Below are 16,043 nucleotides of genomic sequence, written 5' to 3' on the forward strand. Positions count from 1 at the left end.
TCAAAAGGCTTAAACCTGTGGTTTAAAGCGGCTTCTTAGGCCTGATTTCTGTTGCAGACACGGGACAACATCGGAGAATATTTCATTTAGTTTAGATTTTAAATAGTATAGCCATGACACTGAATATCAGCCACCATTTTAAATGCCCTTTTGCAGTTAACATCCAGCCAACAGAGGCAACAAGTATTCCTGGTGTAAACACGGCGTTAGTGCTTTGCAGTGGGAAACGCAGATGGAGCTCACGGTGGAAAAACACAGCTGCAGCTGAAGTGCATTTACTCTCCTCCGCCTGCGTTTGCCAGACTTTGTATGGTAATGTTCGATCGTGCACGTCTGCGGAGTAGAGTGGTGCCTGTTGTTGTCGGGTTTAACAGCACTCAGTCACTGAGAAGCACACAAAAACTATTTCTGCTCCATTAATGTGTCGGCTGCAGAAATGTCACATGTACTAAACCGGGCTCCGGAAATGGGTCATTTTAAAAGTTCACATGGTTGTGTGTGTCTAGAGCAGTGTGTTTGATCTGGTTAGTGGTTGTATGAACTGTGTGTGTGTGTGGCTGCAGCGGCAGGCAGACTGCTGGTGATTAGGAACAACAGGGCAGAGTTCAGCTGAGAGAGTGTGTGGAATGCTAATCCACATTGTCATAAGGCGAGCTTCAGCCTGACAAAGGGCTGGAGACGGGGGGGGGTGTGTGTGTGTGTGTGCGTGTGTGTGTGTGTGTGTGTGTGTGTGTGTGTGTGTGTGTGTGTGTGTGTGTGTGTGTGTGTCAGAAGCGGATAAATGGAGGTGCTTCATTATTAAAGATTAAGTAGTAGCAGCGTGGTGTATGTGTGTTAATAAAACAGGCAAGGTGGAAGGGACAAGCAATGAGGGGGGGGGGACAGCCGTGTTGAAATTTGCAAACGTTTGCACCAGTACACATTCATTAAGGAATAGAGCAGCAGGAATAATGAGTGTGTGGGCGGTGGGCGTTAAGCTGTCAACTGTCAGGTAAGCTGGATATACAGGGAGAGAAAAGCAACCATTAGTGGAACACACATATATGTGGATACACATACTCTTACAAACATACACTCTTTTGTTGTTTTTTGCACACACACAAAAACACACGCACACACATGCACTTACCTTTTAATGAGCTGCCAGTGGTCTCATCAGCAGAGTGTCTGCTGTCGTGGGGGTCATGCAGATGAAAGACCCCTGGATGACCTGCTGTTAATGTCGGTTTGGCCCCATCGCTCTACCCCCCGGTCTGTGTTTGCCTCGTACACACATTTGTGCAGGGGGGAAGACGTGACAGGGGTATGTAGGAGAGAGTGCCTTCAACACAAACACACGCACGCACGCACGCACGCACGCACACACACAGTCAGACAACCTTGATACTTGATGGAATCAAGCCAGTAACGACCAGGCTTGCCTTCACACCACTGCAGTGGGTTTATTGTTGTTTCTGTCAGTTCTCCTCCCTCCTTTCCTCTATCTATGCTCATGTCCCATCATCCCACACTCTCTCTCTCTCTCTCTCTCTCTCTCTCTTTGCCTCTCCTTCACTCCCTCCCTCCTTCCTTTCAGTGCTGCAGTGCTGCCTTCTGAAAGAAAAAAAAGGAAAAAACACCAACCACAAGTGCTCGTAAACGGACGAGCCCCCTCTATACACACACACACGCACACACACACGCACACACAGACACACACCTGGCTACACATATGGCGCCAGGCTATTACATCTGCATGCACATGCTCGTTCATCCATGGGCTTTGTAAATAAGGGACTATCCTCCACATACAGTACACACACACACACACACACACACACACACACACACACACACACACAAGTTTACTGGGACTAGCAGTGATGTTTTTCTTTCTTGTTGACTCAGAGTAGAGAAGCGAGCATCAGTGAATATTTGGTTCAGATCAAATAATGAATAAGATAGTTGAACGTTATATTGATTGTATAGCTGCTGCTAGGCGAGCGACTAACATAAATATTTCGGGGATAATATCTGTCTGTGACATGGTAATCGTGCCGATAACGTGCATGGTAAAGTCCTTAAGTATATCTGAAGGAAGGCTTTCTGTTTACTATTCACTGTGTCCTACTTTATATATATATATATATATATATATATGTGTATAATATGTCAGTTTGCTAGTTAGTCAATTATTGATGCTTTCTACGAACACTATCTCTCCTTCCTACTGTCGTTTCCTGTTTCTCCTCGTCCTTCCTTTTCTCCACTCTCACACCTCCCTCCTCCATCTCTCTGTCTGTTGTTGTGGGTGAACTGCAGGTTCTTATTGCGATGCTGCAAAGTCTTGGTCCTCTGGTGCGCGCGCGTGTGTGTGTGTGTAGTGTCAGGCCTGTCTGCCGCTGATAAGCATCAACTCCATCAGCTCGTGGCCTCTTGCTGAGTGTGTCCTGGATTTGGTCAAAAGACACACACTCACACACACTCACGAGAGGCAGCGCCAGCAGTATTTACTGAACACAAACGGCTCAGAGGGCAGAGGGCTGACACAATGAATCGTAAACATTCAACACGCAAATATGTATTCGCATTGAGAGAAAGGATGACTCCAACCGTGTTACATGTATACAAATGAATCACACGCACAGAGGCACATAATGACAGGCCTTGTTGTATCCGTGTTGACTATCATCTTGTTTTATTCATACGCCTTCCTCAGCGGGCCCATTCAGCCACTACTCTTATCCATTTGTATGCTGCCTTCATTTTCTCTGATGCTGTATCAATGCAGACTCGGGCCGTAGCTCACTCTTGCTGCGCACTTTCAATGCCATTCGTCTCCATTTGCTTTCTCTCGGATGTCATTTGTCTCTATTTCCTATCGTTTAAATGCCATTTGTCTCCATCTTACCCCTCGGTGACTGCGGTTGTAATTTTTGTTTTCTTCACCACTTTCGTTCCCACGGTGTCTGACAGACAGTGCATCATTTGAATTGTTCACTGTAACAAATACAATCTATCTGCTTGTTTTAACCCTCTTCTCTCCCGCTGTGTGTTTCAGAGGGCAGAGGATGAGGAGGAGGAGAGCCAGGTGAGGAAACCCCCGGCAGATCTCTGCTCCCCCAGCAGCAAGTTGGCCGAGTCCGACCCTGCAAGAAAGGTCAGTCGCCGTCTCCCTCCCCTTATCCATCAAGCCATCCCTCCATCACCTCCTCTCTTCCCCCTCCCCCTCCTCTACACACAGGTCAGCTCTCAGGGTCACCACCCACACACACTCCCTTCCTGACAGACACACCCCCTGCTCACCCATTCATAGCGGCACACTTCTCCTCTCTGTCAGGAAATAGTCATACAGCGGCTGCTTCTTCTTCACCTCCCCCCTGTCGCAGCACACACACCAACTTTACATACACACACACACAGGGAAGAAGCTCTATCATGATTACACACACTGATGCCTGGTGGATGATCCCTCATCCACATGTATGCATGCATATATTAGTTTTATTAGGTTATAGCTCCAAGAGTGCCATGTGCAGTACGGCACATTATATTCTCCTCGGGGGCCCAAAGCCAAAGCAAGTCAGGAACGTGTGTGTGTGTGTGTGTGTGTGTGTGTGTGTGTGTGTGTGTGTGTGTGTGTGTGTGTGTGTGTGTGTGTGTGTGTGTGTGTGTGTGTGTGTGTGTGTGTGTGTGTGTGTCCGATTGCCATTGTGATATCTCATCTGTTCAGCTGCAAAAATTGTATACAAAAATCAATAAATGTAGATGAAGATGCCATTGTGTTCCTTTGTATCTATAACACAATAGCTTAAAAGACACATGGTGCTGTGTTGTGTGGTACTGTACTTATGTGTGTGTGTGTGTGTGTTTCTCAGGGGAACACATCTCCACCTGCTCTGGTGTTCAATCGTCTTTTCTCTGACATCAAGGAGGAGCCAGAACACCCCTCCCTGGTCCATCCCAGGTACTACACCTTTCCTTTTGATTAAACAACACCAATAAGAACTTTCAGTGTTGAAAATAACTATTATTTTTCCTATTGATTTATCTATATATATTTGTTTTTAATAATTATTATTTCAAAAGAGATATTTGTGCATGTGTGTTTGAAAGTATCCACTCATTTCTAACTTGTGTTGAGTCTTGAGAAACGTTTCTGCACTTCTCTGATTATTGGTTCTAATAATGTTTCTTTGTAACATTAATGGTATTTATAGACAATAATAGTATAAAGTGCGTTATTGTATGCCAATGTTAAATATTTGACTCATTTGATGAAGAAATAGGACTAGCTGGATTTGTTGGTCAAAAGTGAGTTGTTAGAGAATATTAAAAGCACTAGTTTCAAAAAGCCCATTTACTTTAGGGAGTAGATTTTGCTTAAAACATCTATCAATACTTGAAGCTATTCCAGTTGGCCTGCTGTTATCTCTACATAGCTGCTGCCTCTGCCAGATACTGAAGGCCTGCTCTCTCTGCCCTTTGGCTTCACTGAAATAATTACAAAGCAAAGTTTACTTTCAGTTTCTGTTTCAGTGAATGAAATTCCCATCCCTAATTTCCCTAATTGGTGCTGCACTCCCTCCTCTGCTCTGTTCCTTCCTCATCCTCGCTCCTTCATCATGTGCCTCTCCCTCCTCTTCCCAAAGCTCTTGTTACCTCTCTTCTGGTTTCTTCTGTTCCTCCCACCATCCCTCCCCAGAGCACACCAGCTTGTGTTAGGATATGGCGCTCAGTAATCTGACCCAGATTAAAAACTGGATTTAGACGGTTTTATGGCGCCGTGGTTTCATATGACCGCCTGGACTTTCTGACTGTTAGGAGGCGCGCAGACGGCAAGCCTGACAAATTGGCATGGATTAGGGTTCTGGTCACCTACCAGCATCACATGACTGCCTCACTGTCAAAGCAGCCAGGACTTGCACAGACCAGTTTGCAGCTTTTGAATTGCAGCGTTACTAATAATGCACTGCTACACCCGAGCGCCGTGCTAGACATCCACAGCACTTAACGTCGTATTTGGGTTACAACCAGCATCCATTAGCGATACACTTGTCAAATACAAGCCAGGCTTACATTATTCAATCGCATCTTTCATGTGAAGGAATTTCAGATTCCCATTCAGGCGAGCACCTCCATCCAGAGGAGAGGATGCGAGGCTCGGTTGGAAGGTTTTTCCGGCCCCACCGAGCTGTCGTGCATAACCTAGTTCACAGCTCCAGCTCTGTCTGGAGGGGACTGCTGGTGGGGGAGGGGTTCAGAGCTTCACTCCACTCCTCTCCTCTCTTCCATCTGCTTCTCTTTCTCTCTGTCTCTTTCTATCCCTCTCTCTTCTCCCTCCCTCCCTCCCTCCCTCCCCACCATGCAGCCAGGAATAGACAGATAGTGTTGGCTCAGTGGCTTCAGTTCATCTCCAGGCACTATCTCTCTCAGTTGTATCCACTACCTGGACATTTGTGATAAGCCGAAAGGTCTGTTTAGGCTGAGATCCTGTGCACTCACGATAAGAAGTGTCCGTATTCCTCACTGTGTTTTCTGCTCTTCCCACGGAGCAGTTACTGTTGGTCTAAAACAGCCACCAAATGGTTTCTATTACTCTGATTCAGCTGTGCTTTATTGCTCTAGAGGTAAAGAGGCCACATGAGTTATTGCAAGTGTGTGTAGCTTTATGTATATCAGCAATGCAAAGTCCATAACTCGTAACATTTTACGATGTTTACTGCAAAGAAAGAAAGTATGTGAAAGGTGACACTGCTACCATTATGGTTAGAACAATAACAACTAAAGACAAAACCGATGTCTATTCGATATGCACAAGCAGCAAACTTGACCTTTTTGTCATTGAGGAAAATGTTGTCGTATATTTTAAGCATTTTTTTCGTATAGTAAAAGTACTGTATATGTATGTATTTGTTAAGTCAGTTCAGTGCTTTGATGTCTTCTTTCTCTGTCTCTGTCTCTCTCCCAGTTACTACGTGTACACATACGATAAGATGGTTGCTCCCAACGTGTCTCTGCAAAGGGAGGCGGAGATGAGCCCCGAGATGTTCGGAGCGCTGCTCAAACACCACTACAGCCGCAGAGCGCTGGGACACGACGAGCCGCCCATGGGTCAGTACTGACACCTGGAAACAGAGTGAACGTGCACTGACAAACCGAAATACATGTATTATACATAATGCACACATGCCATACCAATCCAGGTATTTCAATGACAAACACCGTCTTTTTGGTTTTAATTGATGGTCCTTAGAGGTCTTGATATTGGACGAGTGGGTCAGAGAGGCAACATTTGATCAAATGTAATTTCAACTTTCCATAATATTCCCAATGTATGTTGAGAATGATCATCCCTCTACACTGTGTATGGGATTCAATCGAGGTGAGCACTGAGTAAGTCTTGCCAGCCTTTCAGAAAATAATGGTCCTTACACTGCACTCAAATGTAATTATAAACAAAGAAAAAAAAAGTTCTCGTTACAGCAGTTATGCTGGTGTGAGTGAATAATGAAAAGAGGACAGCTGAAAAGGTGAAATTGCAGGAAATTGGTCCATTAAAGAATTAGCTTTACAACTGGCTAATACAACCTGTGTTTTTTGCACACGCTCTGCCAACATTACCCGACAGGAGATGTGAAACTTCATGTTCAGGAAAAGGGGTTGGGATATTTCAACACATTATTCCTTATAGAGTTATTGCCTTTGGCTCCTGGAAATGAAAAATGATTGATAGTCAACTACCGTATATAATGTATTCAATATGACCGATTTTAATATAAATATTCATTTTAACTTAAATAATAAATCCTCCTGTGTGTAAACTGTGTGTACATTAGACACATAAACACAGCTGACACGTGCCAACTATAAATACATGACACGCATACAGCGAACCATTTACATACATGTAACATAAGCGGAAGAGACATGCAGATCATGTTTAGCAGACACGTGCTCACCGTAAACATACAACCTACAGTAAACTGGCATCCGACACACACACACACACACACACACACACACACACACACACACACACACACACACACACACACACACACACACACACACACACACACACACACACACACACACACACACACTCTCTCTCTCACTTTCACACACACACACACACACACACACACACACACACACACACACAGACACTTTACATAGCATCCTGCAGCGCTGTAACATAATCATGCATTGACCTTCACGTAAAGACTCTGCGGGCACCTCAGTATTGATGAACGAGAGGAGTGGAAGTGGCCATGACCTCTCCTCTGCACTGTGTGTGTGTTTTTGTGTGCATACTAAAAAGTGTATATGACTGCATTACTAAGAAATACATATCTGCTGGGGGAATACAGCTTTGCTCATCGAGCTCCTAAAATGCAGAACAAGCTTACCTCGGTTTTATCCTTAAGGCATTTTAACCTTTGAGTATATTCCTAATTTAAAGTTGATACATTTTCTTTAAATGTGGTTGCTTTATTTAAAGCTTTTTTATTTAACTTTTTCGTAATTTTAGCTTCTAATTTGTGTTTCTTAGTGCTAGGATTTAAACAAGGTCTCTGCCTCGATGTATTTCTTATTTTAAATACTGTATCTATAGCTATACAGTTTATATAGAGAGATATGTAGAGAGAGAGAGAGAGAGAGAGAGAGAGAAAGTGGGAATGATTTCCGTCTGCCATTATTACGCCATGTCTGATTGCCAGGCTGCGTCTCGTATCTCTCGGGCGTTCTGCTTTCCTTTTCCCTCTCCAACCAATCTGTCTCTCTTCCCTCCGTCCTCCCTCTCTTTTTCCTGGCAGCTTTTTTCCACATCCTGCCCGAGTCCGTCCGCCCTCCCACCCATCCATCCTCTTTTCTTCTCTAGCTCTTTCAACTCCGCCTCCCTCACTGTCTGCTGTCACTTTTTCTTTCCCCTCCTCCACTTCCTCTTCATCCTCTTTTTCTCCTCATTGAATGCTTTCCTCCCCCCAGTCTGTCTGTGTGCCTCTCCCTTTCTCCTTCTCCTACTTACTTTCTTTTGATCCACCACCGAATGACCCACTCCCGTTATTTGTGTGCTTCTACTATTGTGTGTGTGTGTGCTTTGCAGAGTATGTGGGTTTGTGTATGCGCACGCCGGTTTGAATGAGTAAATGAGAGTCCTCTCCGGTGCCAGACACGCTGCGTTCAGAGCATGCTGTTTCCTGTCACACATATACCGAGTGAATACATTACTCTGGGAAACAAGTTACTGTTCTCATGTTCCTTTTTCCTCCTCTCCCTCTGTCTGTGAGCCTCTACTGTCACACACAGCATCATTACTAGCCTACACATGTCCCGCTGCAGCATCTGTGCACATGTGTGTTTGTGTGAGGGAGTGACATGGCCCGTTTGATCCTCTTCTCCATGATGCACACATTTAAAGGCAACAGGGAGGGAGCGAGCCAGAGTTTGAACAGAGGAGAAGCCCACGCAGAGCAGCTCCCACACAAGTTCCTTTATTCCTCTCTGTTCTTTCTCACTGTCTGAGGGTGCACACACACACACACACACACACACACACACACACACACACACACACACACACACACACACACACACACACACACACACACACACACACACACACACACACAGTTTGTGTTTGGTAACTCTGCTGTTGCCATGCTTGTGCTCGCGCTCACACTGAGAAAGAGGTGTGAGCTTTTATAAGGTTGTGCGAGGGTGTTACTAAGCGTAGGCGGGAGTATGTGCCTGCTCGGCTGGCACTTCCTGTCTTTCAACCACCTACTCTTCTTCTTTGTATCTTATTTTTAATATTTTTTTAAACTCTTTCCTCACCCTCCTCTTCCTCCCTCCTCAGATCTTCACGCGTCGCCTCCCGTCGCTGCTTGCGCCGAGGAGACCAAATCCCATCGTGCCGTTGCTGCCTCGGCCACAGAGCGGGAATGCCAAACCCAGGCAGTTTCCATGGCGACAAGCAGCCCAAGCTGCAAGAAAGCCACCCACACCCCCGCCCACTCCCCTCCTCCTGCTCCCACTCCTGTGTCGTTGTTGTCGCCGGTAACGGAAGTAGCGGTTAAGGACACGGGCTCTGCTGCGAGCGGCGCTGCAGTGGTGGGGGGGGTGGAGGACGACAAGGACAGGATTGTGGTGGAGATCATGCAGATGTACGGCAGGCAGCAGGAGAAGCTCAACTCCACCCTGCACAAGCAGCTGCAGCTGGAAATGGTGAGTTGGCAGTCAGAAAGAACACAAGCCCAAGATCAATGAGACCAGAACTGTCCTACTGCCTATTGAAGTGTCCTTGATGCAGATGTGGAGGTGATGACCACCTTCACCCAACCCTCCATCTTTTTCTCCTTTAGCTGAAAAGATATTAAAGCTCAAAGGTCAAACACCACCCCCATTCATGTTAATCAAAACTCAGTCACTGAAGCGTATTGTAAAATATTACGTTTTTATGTCAGCTTTGACACACAGTACAGAAACACAGTTGATCTATATTATAGTGATGTTTGCATCTACTCGTCCATGTTCTTTTGTATCGAGTAACTCACCAACGGGATTTCAATTGCATTTCAGATATTAACTTTTAGAAAATATTAGTTCAAAAATGTTTAAAATAATAAAGCAAAAACAAATAAAGATACATTTAATGTAAATACATAAAATCATCATTATCTTTCCTCTTTTCCACTTTTTGGCCTGACATCCATATCCCGGTGAATGTCTCAGAGATCACATGAAGGGTTATCTGTCTTCACGTATAGATAGCATGCACTGCAGGGCTGTAGGATATACTGCTGTTGTGTTATCAATGACCTGACCTCCATGAGGAGGGGCATCTTCCTCTACAGGGTCAATGATATATCACATTGCTGTTATTCCTCTAACTTAGTCTCTGTGTCTTCAGGAGCTGGAGGCGGTGCGTGGGGGCGAGGCGGCCCGGCTACGAGAGCTGAGCGCCGAGCAGAGGGAGCTGCGCTGCGAGCTGGAGGCCGTGCACAGCGAGCAGGCGCGACAGCTCAGCCAGGCCCGCCAGGAGCAGCTGGAGCTGGAGACCCGTCTGGAGCAGCTCCGGCAGCAGGCCTGCGCCTGCGAGCCGGGCGCTCAGCGCCAGCAAGAGGCCCACTACACCGCACAGGTACGACTGGAACAACGACTGTCACATACAGTCTGAATCACAGCGACACGCACAGTCTGAATAAACATATGCCTTTTTATCCCAGACGTTACAGTGCCACGCTACAATCAATCTCAATGGCAGTACTTTCAAGGAATTTACATCCATTTAATTCCCTTTGCTTTCAATGTATTGCCATGGATTTTAAACTTTGAAACACATTTGCCTTGAGTCATCGCTGAAAGGATGTTAGCATTGTACTGCAGAATATTCAGAAAAACACTGAGGCAATACAATGTAAACATCCCTCTGTAAGTTGTTATAGTAAATACAAGCAGTCTGTTTGGACTAATGGAGGTATATTCACCGTTCAAATATGTTAACATTTACTTCTAAATCTGCCCATCAGAGATGTATATATACGAATATTTAGATCTCATACACACCACCCCCTTTTTCACTCAGGATAGTCAGAGAGTGTTTTCTACCAAAACCTTGAGAGCGGAGATGTGGTCACAGCCTTCCTATGATTGAGAGTTTCCCTGCTGAATCATTTTCTGCTTATGCGTGTCCTATATGAGTCACTGTGCTTTTAAGGAGTGTGGAAGCGCACACACACACACACACACACACACACACACACACACACACACACACACACACACACACACACACACACTCAGTCTTTGTTTGGGTTTCCACCAGCCTTAATCTGTAGATAGGTTTTGTTATGTTGGCCTGAGCTACGCTCGGCAGTAGCCCCCTCCTGTCAGTCACTGAAGCTGCCCCGCCCCCTCCCCTTGGCATCAAACTCAGGATGTCTGCCAGTTAGTTAGGAAATGGGATGGGGGTGTGCATGTGTTTGTGTTGTTGGCCTGGAACTACACATGGTGTGAAGCAATTTCACAGTTTTTCGCAGTAAAAACAGAGCGGTAAATGTGACAGGAAACGTAAGCTACAAGAATGTCCTTTACATTTATTTTTGTTAGATATTTAAATCACACATTAGTATCATGAGTGCTCTGTGCTCTCTTTGGCCGGCAGCAGCACGCTGTAAAGATAGCTTCTGTAGTCAAATGATAACAAATATGACCTCTGATGAAGCCACAACACTGAGGGTCATTGTCTCTCCAATCAGGATGTGACTTTTTTTGTTGTTCTTGTCTTACTGTATTTATTTTGTTTTGGACAAAACGAAAAGTTTTAAAACGATTTCCTGTACATTTTGAGTTGTCTTACATGTATAGTCATCACAGAGAGGCAAAATCACTTCAGGCTTTTGAGTATTCTGCGGCTGCTACACCTCCAATAACATGAAGAAACCGTTTATTTCTCAAAGCTCCAGCGAAGTGTGATTTTGCTGCCATATGTGTTGGACTATATGTCCTTTAATGTGCTGCGTAGACCTCATGCCTGTCTCTCTCTGTTTCCTCCCAGTTGTCGGAGCTCCGTCAGAGGCTGGAGCGGGCGGAGGCCGACCGGCAGGAGCTGCAGGAGGAGCTGCGCCATGAGCGGGAGGCGCGGGAAAAGCTAGAGCGCACAATCAGCCAGCTCAAGCAGCAGATGGTGCAGTCTGCCACGGTGGGAGGCAGCCCCTCTCCTCCTCTTACCCCTTCAACCGGACCCCCTAACGCCCACTCCCCACACTCCTCCTTCTCAGAGGCCCCAGCGGCTGGCCAAAAGTAACTGCCACCCCCCCTCAGGCGCCTCCCTCATTCATCTCCCCGTTACCCGCCAACTCTACAGACACAAACAGCCTGAAGCTGAACGGCTGTTTTGAAGTTGAGCATCTCCCCCTTGCCTCCAGTGTAGGACTGACTTTTGATTTTGTAATTTAACATCACTTAAATGTTGTGTTTTTTTTATTTTTGCTTTCTTTTGCTCCCCTATCCTGTCTTTAAATTGTATTTAAAGATGTTTTTGGGGCATGTATGTTTGATTTAATTTATAGTTTTTACTGAACAAACAGCTGCTTCACAGACGGGAGTTTGGTAGAGACAAACTCAACCCATCATGATTTCCCCCTCACGACTGTCTCCCTCCTCTCCCACCCGTCTCTCTGGATTCTGGAGCTCATGCCTTGGAGATTTCAGACTCCAGCCCGGACACACAGACTCGTCGTGCTACTACCTGGCACAGCAGCCGGTGCCATCGGACACAAAATGGCGCCCGGTTGCATGCCCCTTCTCCATCTCTCTCTGTACCTACAGCCCAAACACTCGAGTACCAGCGACTGCAGGAAACTGCATGGACATTTTAATACAGTTTTGTTTTGTTGCTCCTTATAAAACACAGAAAGAAAAAGTCTAATATGTCAAATACATCAAATCTATATGGAGGAGAAAGACCTTTACTGTACAAAAAAAAGACCTCATGAAAATATGCCAATTGTGACGCTGAACTTGGAATGAGTGTTTTGAGTGGGACCCTTTCAAGGTAGCTAGCTAACTCTTCTGGCCTGGACTCCAGCTGCTCCTCACACCCTTTCCTCTTCCCTCTTCCTCCGCTGTATGCTAGCGATTGCCCTCTGCTGGAAAACTCCTTAACACTGTGGTTTTCACCCACTTTAGGCTAGACAGGAAACACTGTGCTCTTTTCTTGGCTTGGCTTGGAAGAAGCTCACGAGCGGTGTTATGCACTTAACACGCTCTCCTCCCCCAGAATCCCCTGGGAGAGGAATGTGTCGGGACTCGGGGGGCCGGTTGTGTAGCTTTTCTAAGAAAGAGGGAAGTCTCACATGTGCAGTAGCTAGCTGCACTGTGTTACCATAATAATACATGCAACATCCCCGAGTGTGTCGGTGCAGAACAACGGGGCAGAGGATCAAAGCTCCGGGCTGTCCCTGTTTTCGGGGGTCCTCTTTTTGTATCGTTTGACTTCATTGTCAACAGACGTTTTTTATGCAGCGCCCCGGTTTGTCAGAGCTTCATCTAGGAACGTGGGTGGCAGGTGAAAGCCGTTAGTCTGCGGTGGTTTGGGTCTGGCCCCCTGCTTCACGTTATTCTGCCTGGCTGAACAAACAGCACCGGCAGGAAGGGGAGGCGAGGATTGAGGGGAACTCGGGGGGCACTGGTGCTTTCCCCCTGTTGCAGGCTGGGTGGCCGAGACGCCAGGGGGACACGGGGAGCCCGTTTTTTTGTTTTGTACCTTTTTAGAATGGGGGCAGCTGTTGTTGCCTGTGGGCCTCTGATCGCCCTCCACTGAGACGCCAAACTCTCGAAAACCTCCCTCCCTCGTCCTCTCCCACAAAAACAACCGTCACTCACTCACACAGACCCGTCCGTCCATCCCCAGCGCCAGATCAGCCGGGGGTGTGCCCTTTTTTGTAGGAAAGCGAGCAGACGTCCAGCCAGAGGAGGAAAGGACTTTTATTGTGTCAGTTGCCGGGCAAAAGCGCTTTTTATTGCCACTAAGGAAATCCCTGTACGCGAGTGTGTGTGTGTGTGTGTGTGTGTGTAAGTGTAAATAATTGTTTAAAAAGAGAAGGGGATCGGCCTCAGTTCGACTCTGAGCTTTTTTTATGCATCTGCTATAAATGCAAATTGATAGACATTCCACTGTGCTCCATCCTGTTCGATGCAGATTTTCTTACACAGCTTCCCTTTACGATAGCAGAGCCTGAAGAGCGGGCCGAGTACAGCTGTGGTTTGTTGATTGTCAGAAAAAGCAGGTGCAGGTGCAAGCCAGTAAAATCAAACCCACGCCGCAAATGTACACTCTACTGTTCCATTTAAACCTTTATTGAAATTATGAAAGAAAATATTTAACGTATTAACTAAAGATTTATATTCACTTTGTAAATACAGTAGTCATTAATATATTAACTGTTCTTATATGAAAAATCTTCAAAAGGTTATATACATTGGACCAGAACTAAGGCTTCAGATGTTTTAGCTTTCTTTTCTTTTCTTTTTTAAGTGATCAGAAATTGGCTTTTGTCGAGTTGATGTGGGGGGAGTGAAACATGGTTTACTGAGACGTGATGCAGGAAGAATGCAAAATAGGAAAATAATACTTTGTTACACACTTTCCCCCCTTTTTCTGAAATGATGCATTTGTTTTCTTTTGTGGATTTCATCTTGACCGACTGTTTAATGTGTAATGTGACAAGCTTTCCCCTCCTTGTTAAACCCCCCTCTCCCATGAGAAGAATTGAAAATGAAAGATTTGCTTAAGAAAATGCATTTTTGAAAAAACAAACCATTTTTTTTTTTTTTGCATGTTTGGCTGCCCCTTATGTTTTGTGTCACTGGGCCAATCTTACCAATCTGTTAATCGTAAAAAAAAGAAAGAAAGGAGATGTCCCCCCCCCCCCCCCCCCCCCTCACGTAACGCACAAACTATTGAGACGGCTCATATGCATGAACATTGAACATGTGCAAGTTTTATATCATTATTGGTTTAGAGGTTGGCTAAGTATAACGTCAGATTATGAAGAACATATAATGTAGCCTAATTTGATTTGGAAATGATGTGTGAGTGTGTGAGAGAGAGAGAGAGTGTGTGTTGGCCTCCCACGTCTGACTGAAGCACAGCAGCTTTGAAAAGGGAAAGAAAAACTTGCTCATGTAGCTCTGGATGTGTAGTTATTGTTTCTGATTCTGATCATGTATCCTTGTGTGGATCACCCCAAAAGATAATCAGTATTAGTTTTTAATGACTTAATTACCTCTTCGGCAGAACAAAACAAATCCTTTCAATTCATCACATTAGCAGATAACTAATGTTTACTCTAATCGTGTAATTAGAATTTTGTACACAAGGGGGCGTTAAGCTTCTTTAATAATACAACATATTGAAAAAATGACTAAATGAAAGGGGAGAAAAATCCCCTGTAACAGGTTTGCTGAGCCTTTTTGCATTTTGCAGTGTTATGAGAACTTGGATATGCTTTGTACAGAATTTTTACAGCTGTGTGAAGTTTGCCCCACAGACGAGAAAAACAAGGCGAAATGAGCAGAGCTTTACCATGTGGACACATTTGAATACTGGATTTACATACCCATAATGCCTCCTGGCTACGTGGAGAAAACTTGTAAAAAAAATCCTTAGTGACCTTTGAACTATTCTGCTTTGTAGTTGGGTGTGTAATTTTCAGCAGGTAATTATTCTATGCCAGTGTGGGACAAGAGGGATGTCTGCATTGATCACACAGATTCCTGCTTACTAAGAATAGGGACGCCATGTTTTAAATTGATATACATCCTGCTATAGATGAAAAAAAAGATTCATGGCTTTGCTAAAAAGACCCTCTTTCCCCTTGATGCTGTTCTGAAACACAGCGTCTGTGTTTGACCATTGCATACTACGTTGCCAATACTACAGTGTGATGAGACTTTTGTTCTTGCATGAATCGAGACACTGTTCTCCTACCTCATGTTGTGATATAAAAATATGTTTTTTAAGCAGAAGACACTGCATCTCTGTTTATCATCATTGATATTTACTAGTAAATTACATACCTGTAAATGCTTTTAGCTAATACCTCAGTTGTATCTAGTGTTTTTCTTTCTGTTTTTGCCCTTCCCTGATTTCAGATCTTGTAAATATTCCCTGTATAGACAATGAACTTGGATCAAATTCAAGTAAAGTTCTGTAGTGTCAAACCAGTTGTCTTTTGCCTTTTTGATGCACATCATGTCCTCCTCACTTCCTTTTTGTCTAAAGTTTCACACATTTGCACAAAATTCACATTGAAAGCCATCAGCAAGCTTCTGATGCGGTTTTAACTTCAGTAGTTTTGTCAGGGTTCTTACGGTCATTACAAACCTGGAAAAGTCATGGAAATTCAAAATGCTAATTCAAGGCCCTGGAAAAGTTATGGAAAACAATATTTTTCCCAAAGTTTTGGAAAAGTCATGGAAATGTAACTAAAGTTGCATCAAATATAATTTATATGTTATCTAATCGCCGAAATAGTAATACTATAATGATAATA

At 44.8% G+C, this 16,043-nt stretch overlaps 1 protein-coding gene across 1 annotated transcript in view; it reads left to right on the top strand.

The window, feature by feature from the left end:
- skila (SKI-like proto-oncogene a) overlaps window positions 1–13,310 on the top strand; it is a 30,710-nt gene extending 17,400 nt beyond the window's left edge. The window contains exons 3-8 of the mRNA XM_010796104.1: window positions 3,041–3,139; window positions 3,858–3,946; window positions 5,951–6,093; window positions 8,843–9,210; window positions 9,896–10,126; window positions 11,543–13,310. Coding sequence (XP_010794406.1) covers window positions 3,041–3,139; window positions 3,858–3,946; window positions 5,951–6,093; window positions 8,843–9,210; window positions 9,896–10,126; window positions 11,543–11,791 — 1,179 coding nt within the window. The 3' untranslated portion in view covers window positions 11,792–13,310. The remainder of the gene's footprint in view (window positions 1–3,040; window positions 3,140–3,857; window positions 3,947–5,950; window positions 6,094–8,842; window positions 9,211–9,895; window positions 10,127–11,542) is intronic.
- The last annotated feature ends 2,733 nt before the right edge of the window (window positions 13,311–16,043 follow it).

Source organism: Notothenia coriiceps, unplaced genomic scaffold (genome assembly GCF_000735185.1).
Source record: "Notothenia coriiceps isolate Sejong01 unplaced genomic scaffold, NC01 NC01_scaffold00037250, whole genome shotgun sequence".
Lineage (NCBI taxonomy): Eukaryota > Metazoa > Chordata > Actinopteri > Perciformes > Nototheniidae > Notothenia > Notothenia coriiceps.